The sequence below is a fragment of the Tachysurus vachellii genome, chromosome 16, assembly GCF_030014155.1.
Source record: "Tachysurus vachellii isolate PV-2020 chromosome 16, HZAU_Pvac_v1, whole genome shotgun sequence".
In the NCBI taxonomy this organism is placed as follows: Eukaryota; Metazoa; Chordata; class Actinopteri; order Siluriformes; family Bagridae; genus Tachysurus; species Tachysurus vachellii.
The window spans coordinates 12,288,062-12,304,522 of NC_083475.1; the positions used below are offsets into that span (position 1 = coordinate 12,288,062).

The following is a 16,461-nucleotide window of genomic DNA, read 5'->3' on the forward strand; positions in this document are numbered from 1 at the left end:
GTATAAATGTAATATTATTTTGCAAGTGCTCACAAATTTAAGCTGAATCTTATTTGAACCGATTACACAGTAGAAATAAGGGTTAGTCAGTTTTCTTGTTTTTTGACAGTTCAGTAATTATGAAGGCAGATACAAGCACATTTTCTCTCTGGAACAGTTTAAGGTGTTAGTGGCCATTAAATCATAATAACAACATTCAGAAGATGTAGAACATATGGAAATGAAAGGGGCACGAATGAATAATATAAAAGGTTTTAATTAAAATACAGAAACAGGTGAAACTTTTAGGGCAAATATATAAAAGGACACAGGAAACATCACAGGAAGTGATCAATGTGTCACTGTGAGCCTGCACAACATGTCTAATAACCTGTGGAGAGGAGCGTATGTTGCCTCCAGGTGGGGCATTGATTCATGGCAACCAAAATTTAGGAAGCCGCAAAGAAAAGTAATGTTACAAACTCACAAATTGGTAAGTTTTTTTGGGAACTAACAGAATAGGTTGAACCAAATGATCAGACTCACTAAAATGCGTCAAAATTCACATCATTGATTTTTTTGCTTATCACAAATTTAGGATTGAAATTTAGTCTAGCACTGCAGTCTCCAAATTAGCACATTTATTATTATAATTCTTCTTCTTCTTCTTCTTCTTCTTCTTCTTCTTCTTATTATTATTATTATTTGCATTTGATTATTAATATCGATATATAATACACACTGTCCCTAAACCACTGAAAGTGAGCAGAAGCTTAAACTCTGCTGTTGTGTTCAAGACAAGACAGAAAGAGAGAAGTATGTCCTGTATTGGTCAAGAGAAGCAGAAGGATGAAGGTGAGCAGCAGACGGTGAGAAGGAGAACGCTGCAGACTGGACATCGAGACACGCTTGCGGGTCTTTTCGAGGAACTGAAAAACATGGTGTGTCCATCCAGTCAATCAAATCATAACTGTGAGGCTTCTTATAATCAGAGAAGTCCTGCCAAGGTAAGGTTGGTTAATACCGACTACATTTAGGTCATACACTTAAGTTAACTGACTAGTTTTGGCACAAAAAGAAATCCTAGTTTGATATCATGCTTTTATCATAGGGCATGTGTCATATAGTTAATATAACTAGGACAGGAAAACCACATTATTATCTTGTAAAGGAATAAAACATAAAGGGTTGTGTTGTTATGTATATTTTATTCTTCTTACACTTTAGGCATCTGTCAGTGATTAATGTTCTTTTATGAATGACCCATTATATTTTTAACCATGTCTAGTTACATTTAATGTTGTTATAAGGTAGGTCCTGTTGTAGCTTAGGTGTTATAGTTGTTTCCTCAATTGTCTCTCTCTTGAAATTACTTCTGCTAAAGTAATAATAACTAAATGAAATAAAATAACCATCCTGTCGTGTTAGAGAGAAGTATGAAAGCGCAGAGTCCTCTGTTCTGAAGACTTTCCTGTGGTGGAAAACCTACAGACTTCCTTTCATAAACGTTAACTAAACATCTCCTTTAAGAAAGCATTTCCATATCACTGGTTGAATGGCATGATAATTTATTTTATTAGTACTGAAATATTTGAAAACAACTGCATTAATATCCATAAAAACATCACAAACCCGGTGATTTGAAATACAGCTGCCGCTACTGTCTGAGTTGACTCGTGAGATCTGAGAATCACTCCTGTGGTATAAAAGATAACCAGAGTAAATGATAAACATTTTGCCATAGATCATCCAGTGGTAGTATAAAAATTAAACCTCTAATATTCTAATAAATATATAAGAGTTTCATGTTTCATGTTTTTTTACTATAGAGACATTTTGGATTTTACCTGTGAAAAATCTACAGGATTTTATAAGAATTAACTAAACACAATATAACCAGACACACTTCCCAACACATGTAATGTTTCTGAGTTGAAGGTCTGTAACTTTGATTTCATTCTCAAGTTTGACTGAGAATAAACGTTTGACGAAGATGATGATGATGATTATGGGGGTGGTTTTTGCAGTGGAAAATCCTAGATCATGCCATGGGATTTCTTCTGGAGAAAGAGGCTTACCTCAGCAAACTCCTTGCACTGAAAGGTAACACACATGTCTTACTATCCCTATGGAATGACACATAAAAGTAGCTGTTTAATTCTACGCCAAACCTCACTTTAAATTTGTTGGATGCATTTATCTTTCACAGAGTCAATTACATTGTCACTTATATATTTAGATATTATATATTTAGACTTACTATTAATTATAGACATATGTATTATGACTAAATGTCTCACTTTTCTAGAAGTTTATCTTGATGATGATGGAGGACTGAAGAGTTTGGAAGACATGCGAGAACAGTACAGGAGTCTCTATTCCAGACAGTCGTAAGGATGCCTATGGTAGATTAAATACCACTAGATGGCATTAAAAGCTTACAGTACCAATGCCACTGTACCGTCGTAAATCTACAGATCTGTTAAGACTGCCATTAAAAATTAGAGGACATTTTATAACACTCATAATGCGTTAGACTGTGTACTTTGAGTTTAGTTTGTTTGCTCCATAATTTAAGTTTCATCATATCCAGTTTTGCAGTGGTTATTCATTGTTTTTGAATACTGTTTTTTTTTTCTTTCAATTAAGCACATTGCACATCAGTAGCCACAGCTGTACAGCTTGTGTTCCTGTTGTAGCTGAGGACCACGAGAGCAGTGAGGTCGACTCGACTGGTGAAGATACAGACGCTCAGTCCCAGTCATCTGGGACGTCTGTCCCTAATATCCAAGAATTTGAGGGGTGAGTTAATTAGATAGATAGATAGATTCTGCCAATGCTTCTAATGTAAATTTGAAGTTTATTTATCATTTGCACAAAATGTCACTAACATTTTACATTGGAATGTAAAGGGAACTGTACATCAAAATACTTGTGACGCTGTACAGCTGTGCAATACTGCATAACAGAAGATTAGGAAGAGTGGCAAGATGATCAAATACATTATATATACAAAATAGGCAGAATTTTGTAAAAGATAGATAGATAGATAGATAGATAGATAGATAGATAGATAGATAGATAGATAGAAAGAAAGAATATGAGTCATCAAAGCCACTTCAGTGCACCTTGGCACAGATCCTACAAATTGTCTCCGTGGCTCGTAATCTGCCTTAGGCGTTTAGTTGAGTTGAGACTGTATGTCATAGCATTTGATTTATGTCATTTTAACTCTCATCAAAACAACCAGAGTCTTCATAACCTGCGAATTGGGACATTGTCAACCAGAGACCACTCCCATCAGGACACAAATGTTATATATACGACACAGATGATGATCAGTCATATTAACTTTGTATTGATTTGCAGTGACATGTTCCTCTAAAGGGATAAGTGACCCGAAACCATGCAAGCCAAATCCTACAGGATAACTGAGCTAAAATAAAATAAAACATAAATTAGATGAGTATGAAGTGAGAATCAGTAGGTCATAACACTCCACAGAGTAAGTTACATTTATTTATTAGAATTATGAAAATCTCTTTACCAAAGGAGACCTGATGGGGAGAAACAGTTGGACTTGGTGTCACATTCTATTCTAATAATCAAACATATTATTATTCTTATTTTGTTAGTATAAAATCATTGACTTTTGTAAAATGTGAACCAGGGTTTTTGTGTTATAATAGTGATACGTTAGAATAAAACAACTACATCAACCTAACAACTATTTGTACAGCAGCAATTTGTATTTATTTATTTATTTATTTATTTTTATTTATTTAGTGTTTTTTTAATATTGACTGCAGTCATTGTATGTTTAATTCTGCTATATTTTATATAAAAGGTGTACGCAGCTGTAGCTTGTTAGAAATCATTTTATTTAAACCAGGAACTATTTTAATCTATTTTTAAATCTTTTATTCCAGTCCTTAATAACTCAGTTATTTTCATCACTGTATTCTAACAGTCGGAACATATATTATCAAGAAATCGTCTATATATAGAGTAGATGACATTTGGAATGATCTTAAACTGATATTTATATGATCCTGAACATGCAAGTGGCCTCTAAATGTATAACCTAATATACATTAGGGAAAAAAGTGTTCTTGTTGATTATAAACATCATGCTATGTCTGATGTAAAATTCACGTGCAGCATTTAAACACAAGCCCCACCGTTGTGTTTTCACTCTAACACTAGATCACTGTCTGCTCTAGCATTCATGGGAAAATAATTGATGATTAATATCTTTCTATTTGGTTGTGTAAACATTTTGTAAACACTAATCTATACAGCTTTTTCTCTGTTTGGTGATGATTTTTTCCAGTTCTAATGACATTTCACAGCCCATCACATATGTTAATAAAATGGGCTCAATTCTTAACCTGAAACGATTCCACAAAATAACAGGGCACACAATGTTGCTGAGAGAGACACTCTTTGTGCAGATATCTCTTTTTCTACAGCGAGACTATTGAGCTCCTTTTGCGCAGTGGAGTGCTTTCTCCAGATCAGACGGGTCTTCCTGTAGTGTCCGAGGCCATCTCTGGCTTGTGGAGCTCTCTTCCTCCAGAGCGTAGAGAGGAAGCACAGCAACACGCTCTAGGCCAGAGATCTGCCTCCTGGGAAAGCCAAACTGAGATCAGTGCCTCACATCTCACCAGCTTAGATCCATCTGCGTCTTACACTGTTGAGGAGGTAAGGATTGACACTGCAAATGTGGGCGTGTTTTGAAAGTCATTTGCACTGCCTTTAAATTTCCAATTTCCTGCCTTAGTTACAAATGGCTATTGATGGCCCTCTGTTTCTCAGACAACAGTTCATTCTCTGTTCTTTCAAACCCCTGAGCCAGACTTCCTTTAGCACTATTAATTTTGTTAATGTGTCAATAGCAGAGTCTGCTAGCTACATAAACAGGATCCTTCCTCAAGGCCCCATCCAATATGAAAGTTGTTTATCACTGTCTACAGGACATCAGACACAAGAGCACAACAGGAAGTCGAAAGCTTGTGCAATTTCCAGCTCGTTGTATCACACGAGCTTGTGATTGCGGCCATCACTTCATCCCTCTTTCTAAGAAAGATTTCTATGTTGGAGTACACTCTGATAATGTCATAGGAGAAAAGTGTCCACTTCTGAAAACACAAGACGTTTTTGATTTATGAGAGTCTAACATCCTAAACAGATGCAGTTGAGATTTCTCTTTTCACCAGCAGCTCCTCAGTACTGAAAACTGTCAATGGAATATTCACAGACTGAAAGAAATGAGATGGGGAAAAAAGCCTAACTCAATACTTACAGAGCTCAGTGAGTGTCTCTTCAGGCTTTATAAGAACTCCAGGATTTGATATTTCCCTCTTCTGTGTTCATGTTATTACCTGTAGGATCTACTACAGGATGCCTATGATGTGGTGCAGAGAGATATGGATACTGCTTCAGTAAACAGGTAATGCACACATCATACACAAGTACTGCACATTTCTACATAAGCAAGAGTTTATTTTACAATAAAAAAACTCCAAATTTTACTTTAATACTGAGTGTTAATTATTTGAAAAAGTACCCTATAACTAGTTGCCTATATTGGTACAACAATCCTCATATAACTGCTGCTATTGTATTGAGTGTTCATTCTAGTATTTTTGCACATGTACTATAGAATATACAAGAATGTATTCTGGCCAGCGTGGCTTTTGTCTAGTGTCTTTTGTGTATTGTCTTGTCTTGTAGTGTCTTGCCTTTTGTGTATTGGCTTTTGTGTATTGTCTTTTGTGTATTGTCTTTTGTGTATTGTCTTTTGTGTATTGTCTTGTCTTTTGTGTATTGTCCTTTGTGTATTGTCCTTTGTGTATTGTCTTTTGTGTATTGTCTTTTGTGTATTGTCTTGTAGTGTTTTGTATCGTTTGTTTGCACTGTCTTTCTGTCTTCTGTCCTGCACTGTCTTGTCTGTCCTTTTTGTCTTGTCCTGCACTGTTTACACCAGGTTATACAGATACACTTTATGTATCTAGGACTAACTTACTAAGTCCTTATAGCTCTGTCTTTGTTCTATGTAGCTTCATAATCCTGGAGAAACGTTGTCTCATTTCACTGTGTACTGTAACAGCTATGTGGTTAAAATGACAATAAAAGCTTCTTGACTCGACTTACAGGCATAAATTAAATGGTTTGACCAATCTTATACTTCATTTGAACTTATTCCATCATAAGAAACATTAGATAAACTTGTTACACATACGTATCCCCCTGATAATACCACTTGTGTCCACTGTTATTATTAGTCACAGACAAAACTAAAGTGATCTGTAGGACTATGTGTTTATTTCAGAAACCACAGAAGTTGAAATTCTTTGTTTTTTGTATTTCAAAATTTTTTGAAATTGTCTTTGTTTTTTCATACAGGTGAAAACATGTACATACATGTACAGGTGTAAACATTTTCATACATTTTTATTCATTTTTTTAATCAGATTCATCAGATTACTGATGTTGAGCTTCATTTAACATTTCTTAAACCACCTGAAATCCATATACAATCCAAACTAGCCCTTACTCAGTAATAATGATTACAGGCTGAATTCTAAATGGCTTTTTCTGCCTAGGTACGCTCACTACCACGCTCACTCATTTAGCCAAAAGGCTAAAACATTTAAATACACTTTAACAAGGCAGAGAGCAGAACATGAGTAACCACAAGGAGTAAACAGGGAAATGGAGATTTTTCTTTGTCTGTGATTATGGAAATTTTATGAACATTTAGAGTAGTATTAAAACAGTGAAATTTGTTCTGGCAGCCCTAATGGAAATGCATTAAGCCTAGTGTTTTTTTTTTTATAATGGACGAAAGTGCAAGTGCTCATACGGGAAAAATGAAGCCTATGGGGGGAAAAAATCTAAATGCATCTTTTTATAATCACATCATGACGCACTGAATTGAAATGAAGGACGATGTGCGTAAAGATTCCTAGCCATTACCAGAGTATAGGATATTATGGTACAAGCTTTAGAACAGACATGATATTTCTGCCAGTAGATCAGCAGCACATGGATAATGTAAGATTTGCATCATAGTAAGTAAGCAGAAATATTTAGAAAATAACACACAGAGAAAAAAGAATAGTCAAACGTGCCATGAACTAGTTGACGCTCTTAAAGCACAGTTTTTCACTTTACTGTGATAACAACAAGCAGATTAACTAAGCAGGAATATACTGTTTTAGGAAAACAATGACAGGGTATTGAATATAGTATTTAGGGACAGAGGAACCAAAAGCAGAGATAATACTCATTGAGGGAGGAACTTAAAGTGTTGTCTAGTTTCAAAAGAGAAAATATTGCCAGAGAAACATCTCCAGAGAAGGACAGAGAGAGGAGGAGATTACAGAGGCAGGTAGATGAGTGGATTGGCAGGGGGAGAATAGTCTCCTCACGTAGCACTCTAATCCAGGATGTCTGCTGCGTCTCGATTGAAGCAATCAATCACAGTCAGGGGGGGCGCTCCCTGTAGAACAGGCATGGGGCACGCACACACACACACACACACACACACACACACACACAGGATTAGACTCGAAATACAAAGAAATAGACTTTAGCATACATAAACATAGATAAGCCTTCACACATAATAAAAAGGTAGATATGAACATGTAGGAAGACAGATATTCAGAAATGTAACCAATTTCACACGAATGACATGGCAAAAAAAAGTGATAGTCAATTATTCATGTGAATGAAGACCAATTTTAGATTAAGATTAGAAATGTTCGAAAAACGAAAACAGTTGCACTGCATTTCATAGACGTTGCCTCATCATTAATATTTCCAAGCCCAAAATAAACAGACTAAAATGAAACTCTATGAAATTTCTACACGTATTTTGCTACTACATTAAAGCAGTATTGTCCCACTATGAATTGTAATATCGTGCTAGAACATTAACGGTATATTATATATATTAGATATAAAATATTCTGTTGTGAGAGATTGTGAGAGAGATTTCCTTTAACGTTTATGCCTCGTCAATGCGCTGATATTTACACGTGCACTTTCATCGCAGCAATCATTCAAAGTTCTGTCTGCCATCTACAGTTTTTTCTGTGGTGCAAATGCCATTTCAAAAGCTAGTTAGAATAAGATTTACCTTTGCTGTTGTCAATCCCACAGGCCTGCAGTACTGCAGAGCTGTGACTATGAGAAGCTGAAGCAAATCTACAAGGACATCTCAGGCTTCATCTGGAACCACGTGGCTCAGGATCAGGAGCTTCCACAGTTAGAAAGAGCTGAGGTAATTATACTCAGTCCAATGTTTTTTTTTACTTTTTATTATTTACAGAGCTGATGGGATTGTTTGCTGAATTGTTTTGTCCAGTTTATTCATTCAAATTCAACTTCAGGTTCAGATTTTAGCTTTTAATCCTGCTCATGTAAAATGCAGGCAGATGTTGTGTCATGTCTGTGATGCCATTGTACGCATGCTGCACTGTCGATAGCCAAGTTAAAATGTTGAAAGGAATTAAGATAAAGTAAGATAGCCAGCAGACCATAAATGAATGAATTAATCAGTACAAAGGGAACAAAAAGTTACACAACCACTAAACCTGATTTCTGACTTTTATCAGGTGTTATAGATGCAAACTCGTCTCTCAGTGATTGAGAATAGAGGAAAGTTTTCCTCAAAATTAGAACAAATCTTAGTCACTCAGATATTTCCACAGAAACCACAAACTATAATCCTTATACACACACCTTAGCTGCGTAAACGTACGAAGGTGATGCGGAAAACTAAGCTTCATGCTGATCGATATTTCTTTGTTAAACAACTGATTTATATAAGATTATGATATGTAGCCGTTATTTAAGGAACTTCAGCACAGCCTCTGTAATGTTTCATTAAAGCTGGCCATAATAAAGAACAACAAACAAAAAACTTGAAGAGGTTTATATTTATATTTGTACTATTATATAAATGGGTACTACTTTGCCTCAGTGAGCATATAATATTTGATCACGGCACGTTTAGCAAGGAGAAACACACATGCTTTCCTAAGGACAAACTAAATAAAATGTAAGCATGTGAATCATTTCTATGAGCCAGAAAAAAGAAGTGTAGAAATGAACGAATGGGACATTCACCCAGTTTAAAAAACAGCCTTTATGGTAACATATTCAAATACAATAGTTTTCGTTGTATATCACAGCCATGACATGGAACCTTTGAGCAGAGAGGCTTAAGAGCCCAACAGTGGCAGATTGACAGTGGGCTCACAAGCACAAGCCAGTTTACTACAGTGTACAGAGTTTATTATTTACCCATAATACCACAGTGCGATTACAGTTACAGTCTCAAATGAGGTGTTGAAAATTTTTCTTTAACAGCAGTTCAGCTGCAGGGCAAATCTCAGGTACGTTAAGGCACTCTAACAAGTTACCGTTTCTATAGCAACAGCTCATTCACAGCCGGTTGTATGACAGACAGGGGACGTAACACTAATAATTAACTGTTTAAAAATGCATGGAATGTTAAACATTTTTACATTAAAGAAAGATTTCTTTTCTTTTTTTCACGTTTATCCTACAATCAACAAGTTTCAGGACCTGCCTCAAGCATCTGAGTATGAAGAGCATCTCCTGATGTGTTCAGAAAGCTTCGATGACGATTTCTAGCTGTTCCTGGAGCCTTCATAGCGGCTGCTTTCCAGTTGATTTGACAGTGAATTCTGTGATGTTACGTTCGAGGTGTTGCATCATCAGTATGTTCAAATGAAATGTATTTAAAAAAAAAACGTGCAAAACAACATTGTGTTCAATCTCGGCTAATCGTCATATATTTAATGACGATGTTTCAGTAAGCTGCGAGAGTTCCAAAGTTCTGTTCATAAATTTTAAATAAACGTGCAAAATGAGGCCAGATTAGTCAGTAACCACATCTCTGTTAGTAACACTCGTCTGTGAATAAACCTAGATGGTGATGTGTTTGCTGAGTGCAGTCAGTGTCTGAATTACAAGCAGTAATTTTAGTGTGCAGTTTTATATTTTTCGTTATGCTAAAGCATCTTGTGCTGAGGTTTCAAGAAACTCGAATATATCAGGAAGAAAATGGCAAATATTACACACAAAGAGCAAAAGGAAACGTTTTGCACAATATTTTTTATTCAAGTAGCAGAAAATCTCTCAGTCTTGGACATTTAGACTTCAGTCTCTCTCTCTCTCACACACACACACACACACACACAGTCTGGACACATTGAAAACCGAAGTAAACAGTATATTAGATTACTTTTTCCAGCAGCCATGCTAGTATCTCAGACTTGCCAACTTTTACACATTAGTGTAGGAGCTCTGCAGAGTATACCAGTAAAACTTAGCACTCAAAACCGTGCCAAAGAAAAGTCCCCCCTCCCACCAGACCTGCCAAACGTAAAAAGGAAGATGACGAAGGTTCTGCATTCATCTCATCTTGACATGGCATCGTCGCTTTCTGTCAGACTTTACAAAGTGCAACTTGACCTAGCAAACATTAACCTCAGTTAACTCTATTGATTAGGGATGCACCAAAATGTTTTTCCAAAAAACAAACAAAAAAAAAACTTTTGCGTTCTCCCCAAGACAAAACAGTCTGAAAATGTTGACCTAAAATAAAAGACATGAAACAGACTTATAGTGAAAGCTCAAACGTTGTACTGTACAAATATACTCATGTTAATGGTAATTCTAAAGGAATTAAAAATGCAGTTTGTTTCCTTTTTTGATTTCCTCTCCTACACCAGTTAGCAGAAATGTCTTCGATTAGTCTGAGCAGCAGATTCACATTCAGTCATATTGAAACATTTCCCTGTTTTTTCCACTACATATATACAAATGATCTGTAAACCAATAAGAGCCATCACCAGCTCACTAAAAGCACTCAGCAGCTACTGTCTGATGTTAATATAAACGTCCATGTTCTTGGTCAATCCCATCATTATTCTTGATTTTTTTGAGATTTCTGGTTGTGTGAATTGGGTTTGTTTCATTCAAACACAACACAAATAAAGGAATTTCCACATCCAGAGATTTACCCAGACCTTAAATTTAGGTTTACAGGAAAAAGTTGAAACTAACCTTGGAACATGGTGCACAATTATTGTACATCATATACACAGTTGCCTTTGGTCTACATTTAAAACTTAAACCCAAGTTTCCAAACCTTCTATGTTTAACGCACGAGTTAGTGCAGTTCTAATAGCTGCAAGAAATATATGTATAATACGTATGAAGAACAATGGCAGCAAAACATTAAAATCACAATGAGCACAGAAATATGAAAACATATTAAAATGCTGAAAAAACACATGGGTTATTTAGGGCTTTCATCTGTGTCAGGATTGTCAATGCTGAGAGCCTGACGTCGTCCATAAACACAAGCCCTGTTGAGCTCTAATAGGAAACGTGATTCTACAAAGGTGCTATGAAATCTAAGACATCTCAGCTATTCTTTTCTCTCCATCACTACGTTATATTCTGTAAAATATGTAAACATCATATTATTAATACTTGAACAACCTAATTTCTCCAGTGATCACTTTCTTGACAAAAATGACTGGGGATCCCTTTCTGAGTCTCTGTGTTACTTACAGTAGACTGAAAGCTAGTGTGTTATTAGACTGAGATCCAGTACTGCTAAACACTGCCCTATGACCAAAAGAACACAAACAAGCTAAATTCAGCTTCTAGGCAATAAGTAGAGGGAGTTCGTTAAACCACTGCTATTTTTCAGCAGTGGCGTTTCCTCTGCTCATATTCAGTACTGACTGCTCACTGGAACACAAATCAGCCTGGTACAATTCTTCTGCTCACCCAATGGTTTATAAAATCTCAATTCCAGTTCATACAGGAGGTCAGTCAGGGAATCTGGTGGATTGATTTCATTCGGAACAACAGCATGACATCCGACAGATGACACACTGCACTTCCGCTGTTTCCAAAGCAGTGACTAAATGTCATCATGACAGCATCCTGAATGATGGAATGGAAGAACACACTGCTCTGACTTACGCCGAGTGTCCGTTATCACGCTGTTGGGTCCGTGACCGACCCACTGCACCGCTTTCCTATGTGATATCTAATTATACCACCTGAAAAGTGAGAAATATGAAGGTGACGTTGCTAGCTGTTGTTGTCTGCAGTCATGTATTTAAGCGCAGCGAATCCGTAGCGGCGGGACATGTTCTGCTGAAACTCCTCTTTAAGAGTCTTGAGACAAACACGGTACTGTTTATTGGAGCGGAACTTGGTGATGTCGAAGCTCGGTGCGTGAGGCATGTGGATCATGTAGGCATTGGGTAGAACCACAAACTCGTATTCCTGTTGGAAAGAACAATAAAAGAATCGATTCAGAAATGTATTAGGAGACCCGGCTATTGAAATATTTAAATCAGTTGTATGCTCATCGAAAATATCTCTCAGGCTCTGCTGCATTATTGTATTACCATTAATGTATTAGTTCGTTAATGAGGACAGAATTGCAGCTGCATTAATAGAGATAGAGACGTCTGTAAATCAGTGCGGATAAGGGCACCTGCCAAAAGCTATAAATGTCACACCGGTAATTTAAAAAAAGACAGATTCATACTTTTAATCTGTTCAGAATGTTCTCAAATTATAATCTCTAATTTTTTATTTCTTAAACTATGTGTTTAACATCATTTGATATAAAGATTTGTGCAAAAACTCACATTTTGTGACATTTTAAACTGACATACTGTATTGTGAATGAATCACAATATAAGATCAGAAACGTATTGAAATATACCTAAAATTATAATTTTTTTAACGCCATTAACCTATATTCATTTTAGCATTAAAGGTAAATGCAGGAATAATAAACACCTAGTATTAGTTTATAGTACCACATCACACTGCTGCTTCTGTTCAAAACGCCATGATGGATGGAAATGCAATTTGAAAAAATGCTTAATTATCTCCCTCATTTCTAATTATTTTGACCTGAACAACAATTTGCTTTGGGATTTTCTCAGCAAATTATATATCAGAAGTCAAACCTGTTAAAATGTTCCACAGAAACCAAAACTATTTTGTTCATCATCAATATGAACGAGCTAACTTAGGATTTTTATGTGTACATTTATGTATATTACACATCCTTACCCAGAGCGACTCACATTTATCTTATTTCTACCTATAACTGAGCACTCGAGGGTTAAGGACGTGGCTCAACAGTGGCAGCAGTTCAGTGCTGGGATTTGAATCAACATCCTTGCAGTCAATAGTCCAACCTCATAACCTCTGAGCCACCACTATGTTACTGTATTAGCCTCTAATCACATCCATGGTGATGGTTTAAATGCATCACTAATTAAGATAATGTCTTTTATGTCAAATTTTCTATCTATAATTTCAGCATCAGCCACTCAATAAGAGCAAACCATGAAAAAAAAACAAACAAACACATTTAGTTTTTCTTCTACATCACTGTTTACTGTAATGAATTGCAGTGATTTGGTGTTTCCCAGATGAGCATGGCTTTCTCTTTAGCCTGGTTGCTCTCAAGGTTTCTTCCTTGTGTTAGTGTTACTTTCTCATTAGGGTTTGAAATCTACATCTACATTCTGTACACTTTGTGAACAACGTCTACTGTTAAAAATTCAATTATTACATGAAGGCTTTCACTGGCCTATAAGAAGAAATAAAAGAATTGAATAGTGAGAAAAATAAAATGGCTTTAAATTGAACACTAAATGTAAATAATTAGAAGTTAGAAGTTGCCCTTCTCTAATTTCCCCATTAGAGAGATTTACAAAAACCTTCTTGTTCTTGTCTCTTTTGTGTAGAATGGTTTATTTATTGAAAAGCCAAAGTATCATTTTATCAGAAGGAAAGGTAGAACTTTTCACAGCTCAAAGTCATTTGGTGGCTTAAATTTCTGAAGGCTCAAATTGCCAGATTAGACAGAAAGCTTCATTCTTAATCATAATTTTTACTTCATCTTTGCTGGTTTACCTGTGCATCTAACTCCATAATGTGAGCCACTTTGTTCCAGCCGAATCCCACAAATCTGCGGTCATATTCTGGACTGTCCCTCCTCACCATCACATATGGCTCAAAATCAGATTCCCACTGCACTCTGTACGGCGTTGTGGCTGTCCGCCATTTTGCGAAGTTGGTTGGAGCATGACCCTTTGTCCATACATGGTACCTGTGAAAAAAACAAAGATGTAAACCTCTTGCCTACATGAGCTCACTGACACATCTGACATATTTTGCAAAGAAACTTAGGGCAACCTGAAGGTAAAGAGGGTGCCCATGTCCAGCTGGGACAGAAGCTCAGCCTTGGATTTAGGAAAGGACAGCCGATATCGCAGTGTCTCAAATGCAGGCACCACCAGAGCTTTTTTAGTGTGAGCCATGTCCAGCTGTACTACAGATCTCCTGCAGGAAAGACATTATACATTGACTTTTAATAAACAAGGCTGACAGGTCATACAATAACATTTGTCAATTTCCTCTTGATGAAAAGCTTAAACATTTCTAGACTATTTTTAGTCATGCGTGTGTCCAAGGCAATTTAGGAAGCCTTTAAAGGACTAAAGAAGTACATAGATCTTGATTATCAGACCTGCCAACCCTGAGGTGGAATGACAGTGGAGTCCTGCTGGAAAACCAACAAACAAAACAAATCTCTGTCTCTTTTGTCAAAAAATGAAAAGTGCCATTTTGAACCTTTTCATTCGATTTTTTCATTTGGTGGCTTGTATTTCATGGCATTCCTAATAAATGTAATGAGTATATGTTAATGACAGGTGTCTAATATTAATATCCAAAGTTATAGTTCGGGTTTACCTTGATCAGACAGTTGGGAACATGTACGCATCTGTGCATCATTCTCATGAATCATGCCAAACAGCACATGTGCTATTTTTATACGCTGGTGTACCCTGATGTTAAAATGCAGAATGTGAAATATGTGAAGGCTGACAGGTCTGGATTATCCTGCTGAGGTGTGTTTGGAGTAGAAGCACAATAGAAGCTGACTTGACTAACCTGAGGTATTCGTAGAGTCCGTACATTGGCAGGAAGTCGATGTCAGACAGGAACATATAAGGTGTGCTGACTTGTTTCATGGCAACATTGCGCAACAGGTTGACAGGGTAGAACTGACCCTCTTTGTAGACGATATGGTATCCCACATTGCTTCTGCTCATGAGTACCTCAGAACCCTGGGCATAACGCAGGAATTGCTGTGCCTCAGCATCAGACAGGTAGAGAGCCAGACTGATGGGTCCTTCCCAGTGTTTACAGATGGCCTCTAGCATCTGCAGCCTGACAAACACAGACATCTTCTTTCATCAAATCTACTAACAGGCTTTCATGAGGTATTGACCAAAAGCTTCTGACATGGACATCCATATTACTGAGGTCACACCACATCGTTAATCATTCTGGCTTGTAGTCCTCTTTGATTTATCTGAGAAAGGTTATACTTCCTTGATTGTCAGACTGGTTGTTTATAGGCAGGGGAGACAGATTTAGATTCATTGCTCCATGTAAAAGATAAAAATTTTACCCTCTTGATATGTTTAGTCAGACAAACCTAGGAACACACAACAACATTCTCACCATACCAAGTATATGAGAATGGGGGTTGATTCAACGATTTGAATTGTAATACGATCTGTCCATGTTTGTTTTTACCCATAACTACAGTAACCTCAGTTTTTTCTGCACAGGGGACATGAAGGACACCCTTTAGCTACTGTTGTAAACACTGTATTACCTTGTTATCTCTTCTGTCACTCCTAGCATGTTCCTAAGCGCAGCATCCACAGTTTTATCATATGGTGAAACTCTAACACTCCTAATAAGGACAGCCTGTCACCAAGAGACGGACGGAAATTTCAAATACTGACAGCGTCCATTTTGTAAGCTTCAGAATATGGATTTCTCTCTACAGTCCTCTCGAGGTCCTCTCAAGATAACAGTCACTGTAACTGTCTGTATAACCTGTCAACTACTTCATTTCCTTTCTCCAGGCCAGTTTTTGCACAGCACGCTGCAAATCTGAAGTAGGTCCTAACACTTGACATCAGAAATCAGTGGCTTCTTCAGTATTCAGTGACTTACGGATACGTCTGAGAACCGGGCACGAGCTGAAGGACTCTCGGTACAGGAACTGGATAAGAATTGAGTGATTATTAAAATGTTAGAGGGAACAAAAAAAAAAAGAGACTTGTTCATAATGCCCCTGCACTTGACTTTAAATGCTTAGAATTAAGTGATTAAATTTAAAAATCTACTCTAACGTGGAGACTTAATAATGTGTTACTGAGACTGACAGAATAGGGTTTGAATTGTAATAATACGGTTCTGGCTGAGAAAAAAGGCTGATGATTCATTCACTACATCTCATTTGAGGCCAGTCTCAGTGATTCAAACTGGAACTTGTCTGTTAATCTGTTGCATCTTCATCCAGTAAAG

The 16,461-nt window shown here is 36.7% G+C and overlaps 2 protein-coding genes across 3 annotated transcripts in view; one reads left to right on the forward strand and one right to left on the reverse strand.

Moving 5' to 3' along the window:
• Window positions 1-797: 797 nt before the first annotated feature.
• On the forward strand, window positions 798-9,651 carry LOC132859278 (stimulated by retinoic acid gene 8 protein-like). Its single transcript, XM_060889969.1, has 8 exons — window positions 798-986; window positions 2,007-2,082; window positions 2,288-2,366; window positions 2,629-2,781; window positions 4,434-4,683; window positions 5,370-5,431; window positions 8,152-8,272; window positions 9,580-9,651. The coding sequence occupies exons 1-8, from the start codon at window positions 798-800 to the stop codon at window positions 9,649-9,651; spliced, it is 1,002 nt and encodes a 333-aa protein (XP_060745952.1).
• Window positions 9,652-10,129: 478 nt separating this feature from the next.
• The window catches only part of LOC132859251 (xylosyl- and glucuronyltransferase LARGE1), a 60,721-nt gene continuing 54,389 nt past the window's right edge, over window positions 10,130-16,461 (reverse strand). For both annotated transcript variants that reach the window (XM_060889919.1, XM_060889920.1), the window contains exons 12-15: window positions 15,028-15,306; window positions 14,269-14,415; window positions 13,987-14,182; window positions 10,130-12,330 (exon numbers count right to left, since the gene is read on the reverse strand). In XM_060889919.1, coding sequence (XP_060745902.1) covers window positions 12,133-12,330; window positions 13,987-14,182; window positions 14,269-14,415; window positions 15,028-15,306 — 820 coding nt within the window. In that variant the 3' untranslated portion in view covers window positions 10,130-12,132. The remainder of the gene's footprint in view (window positions 12,331-13,986; window positions 14,183-14,268; window positions 14,416-15,027; window positions 15,307-16,461) is intronic.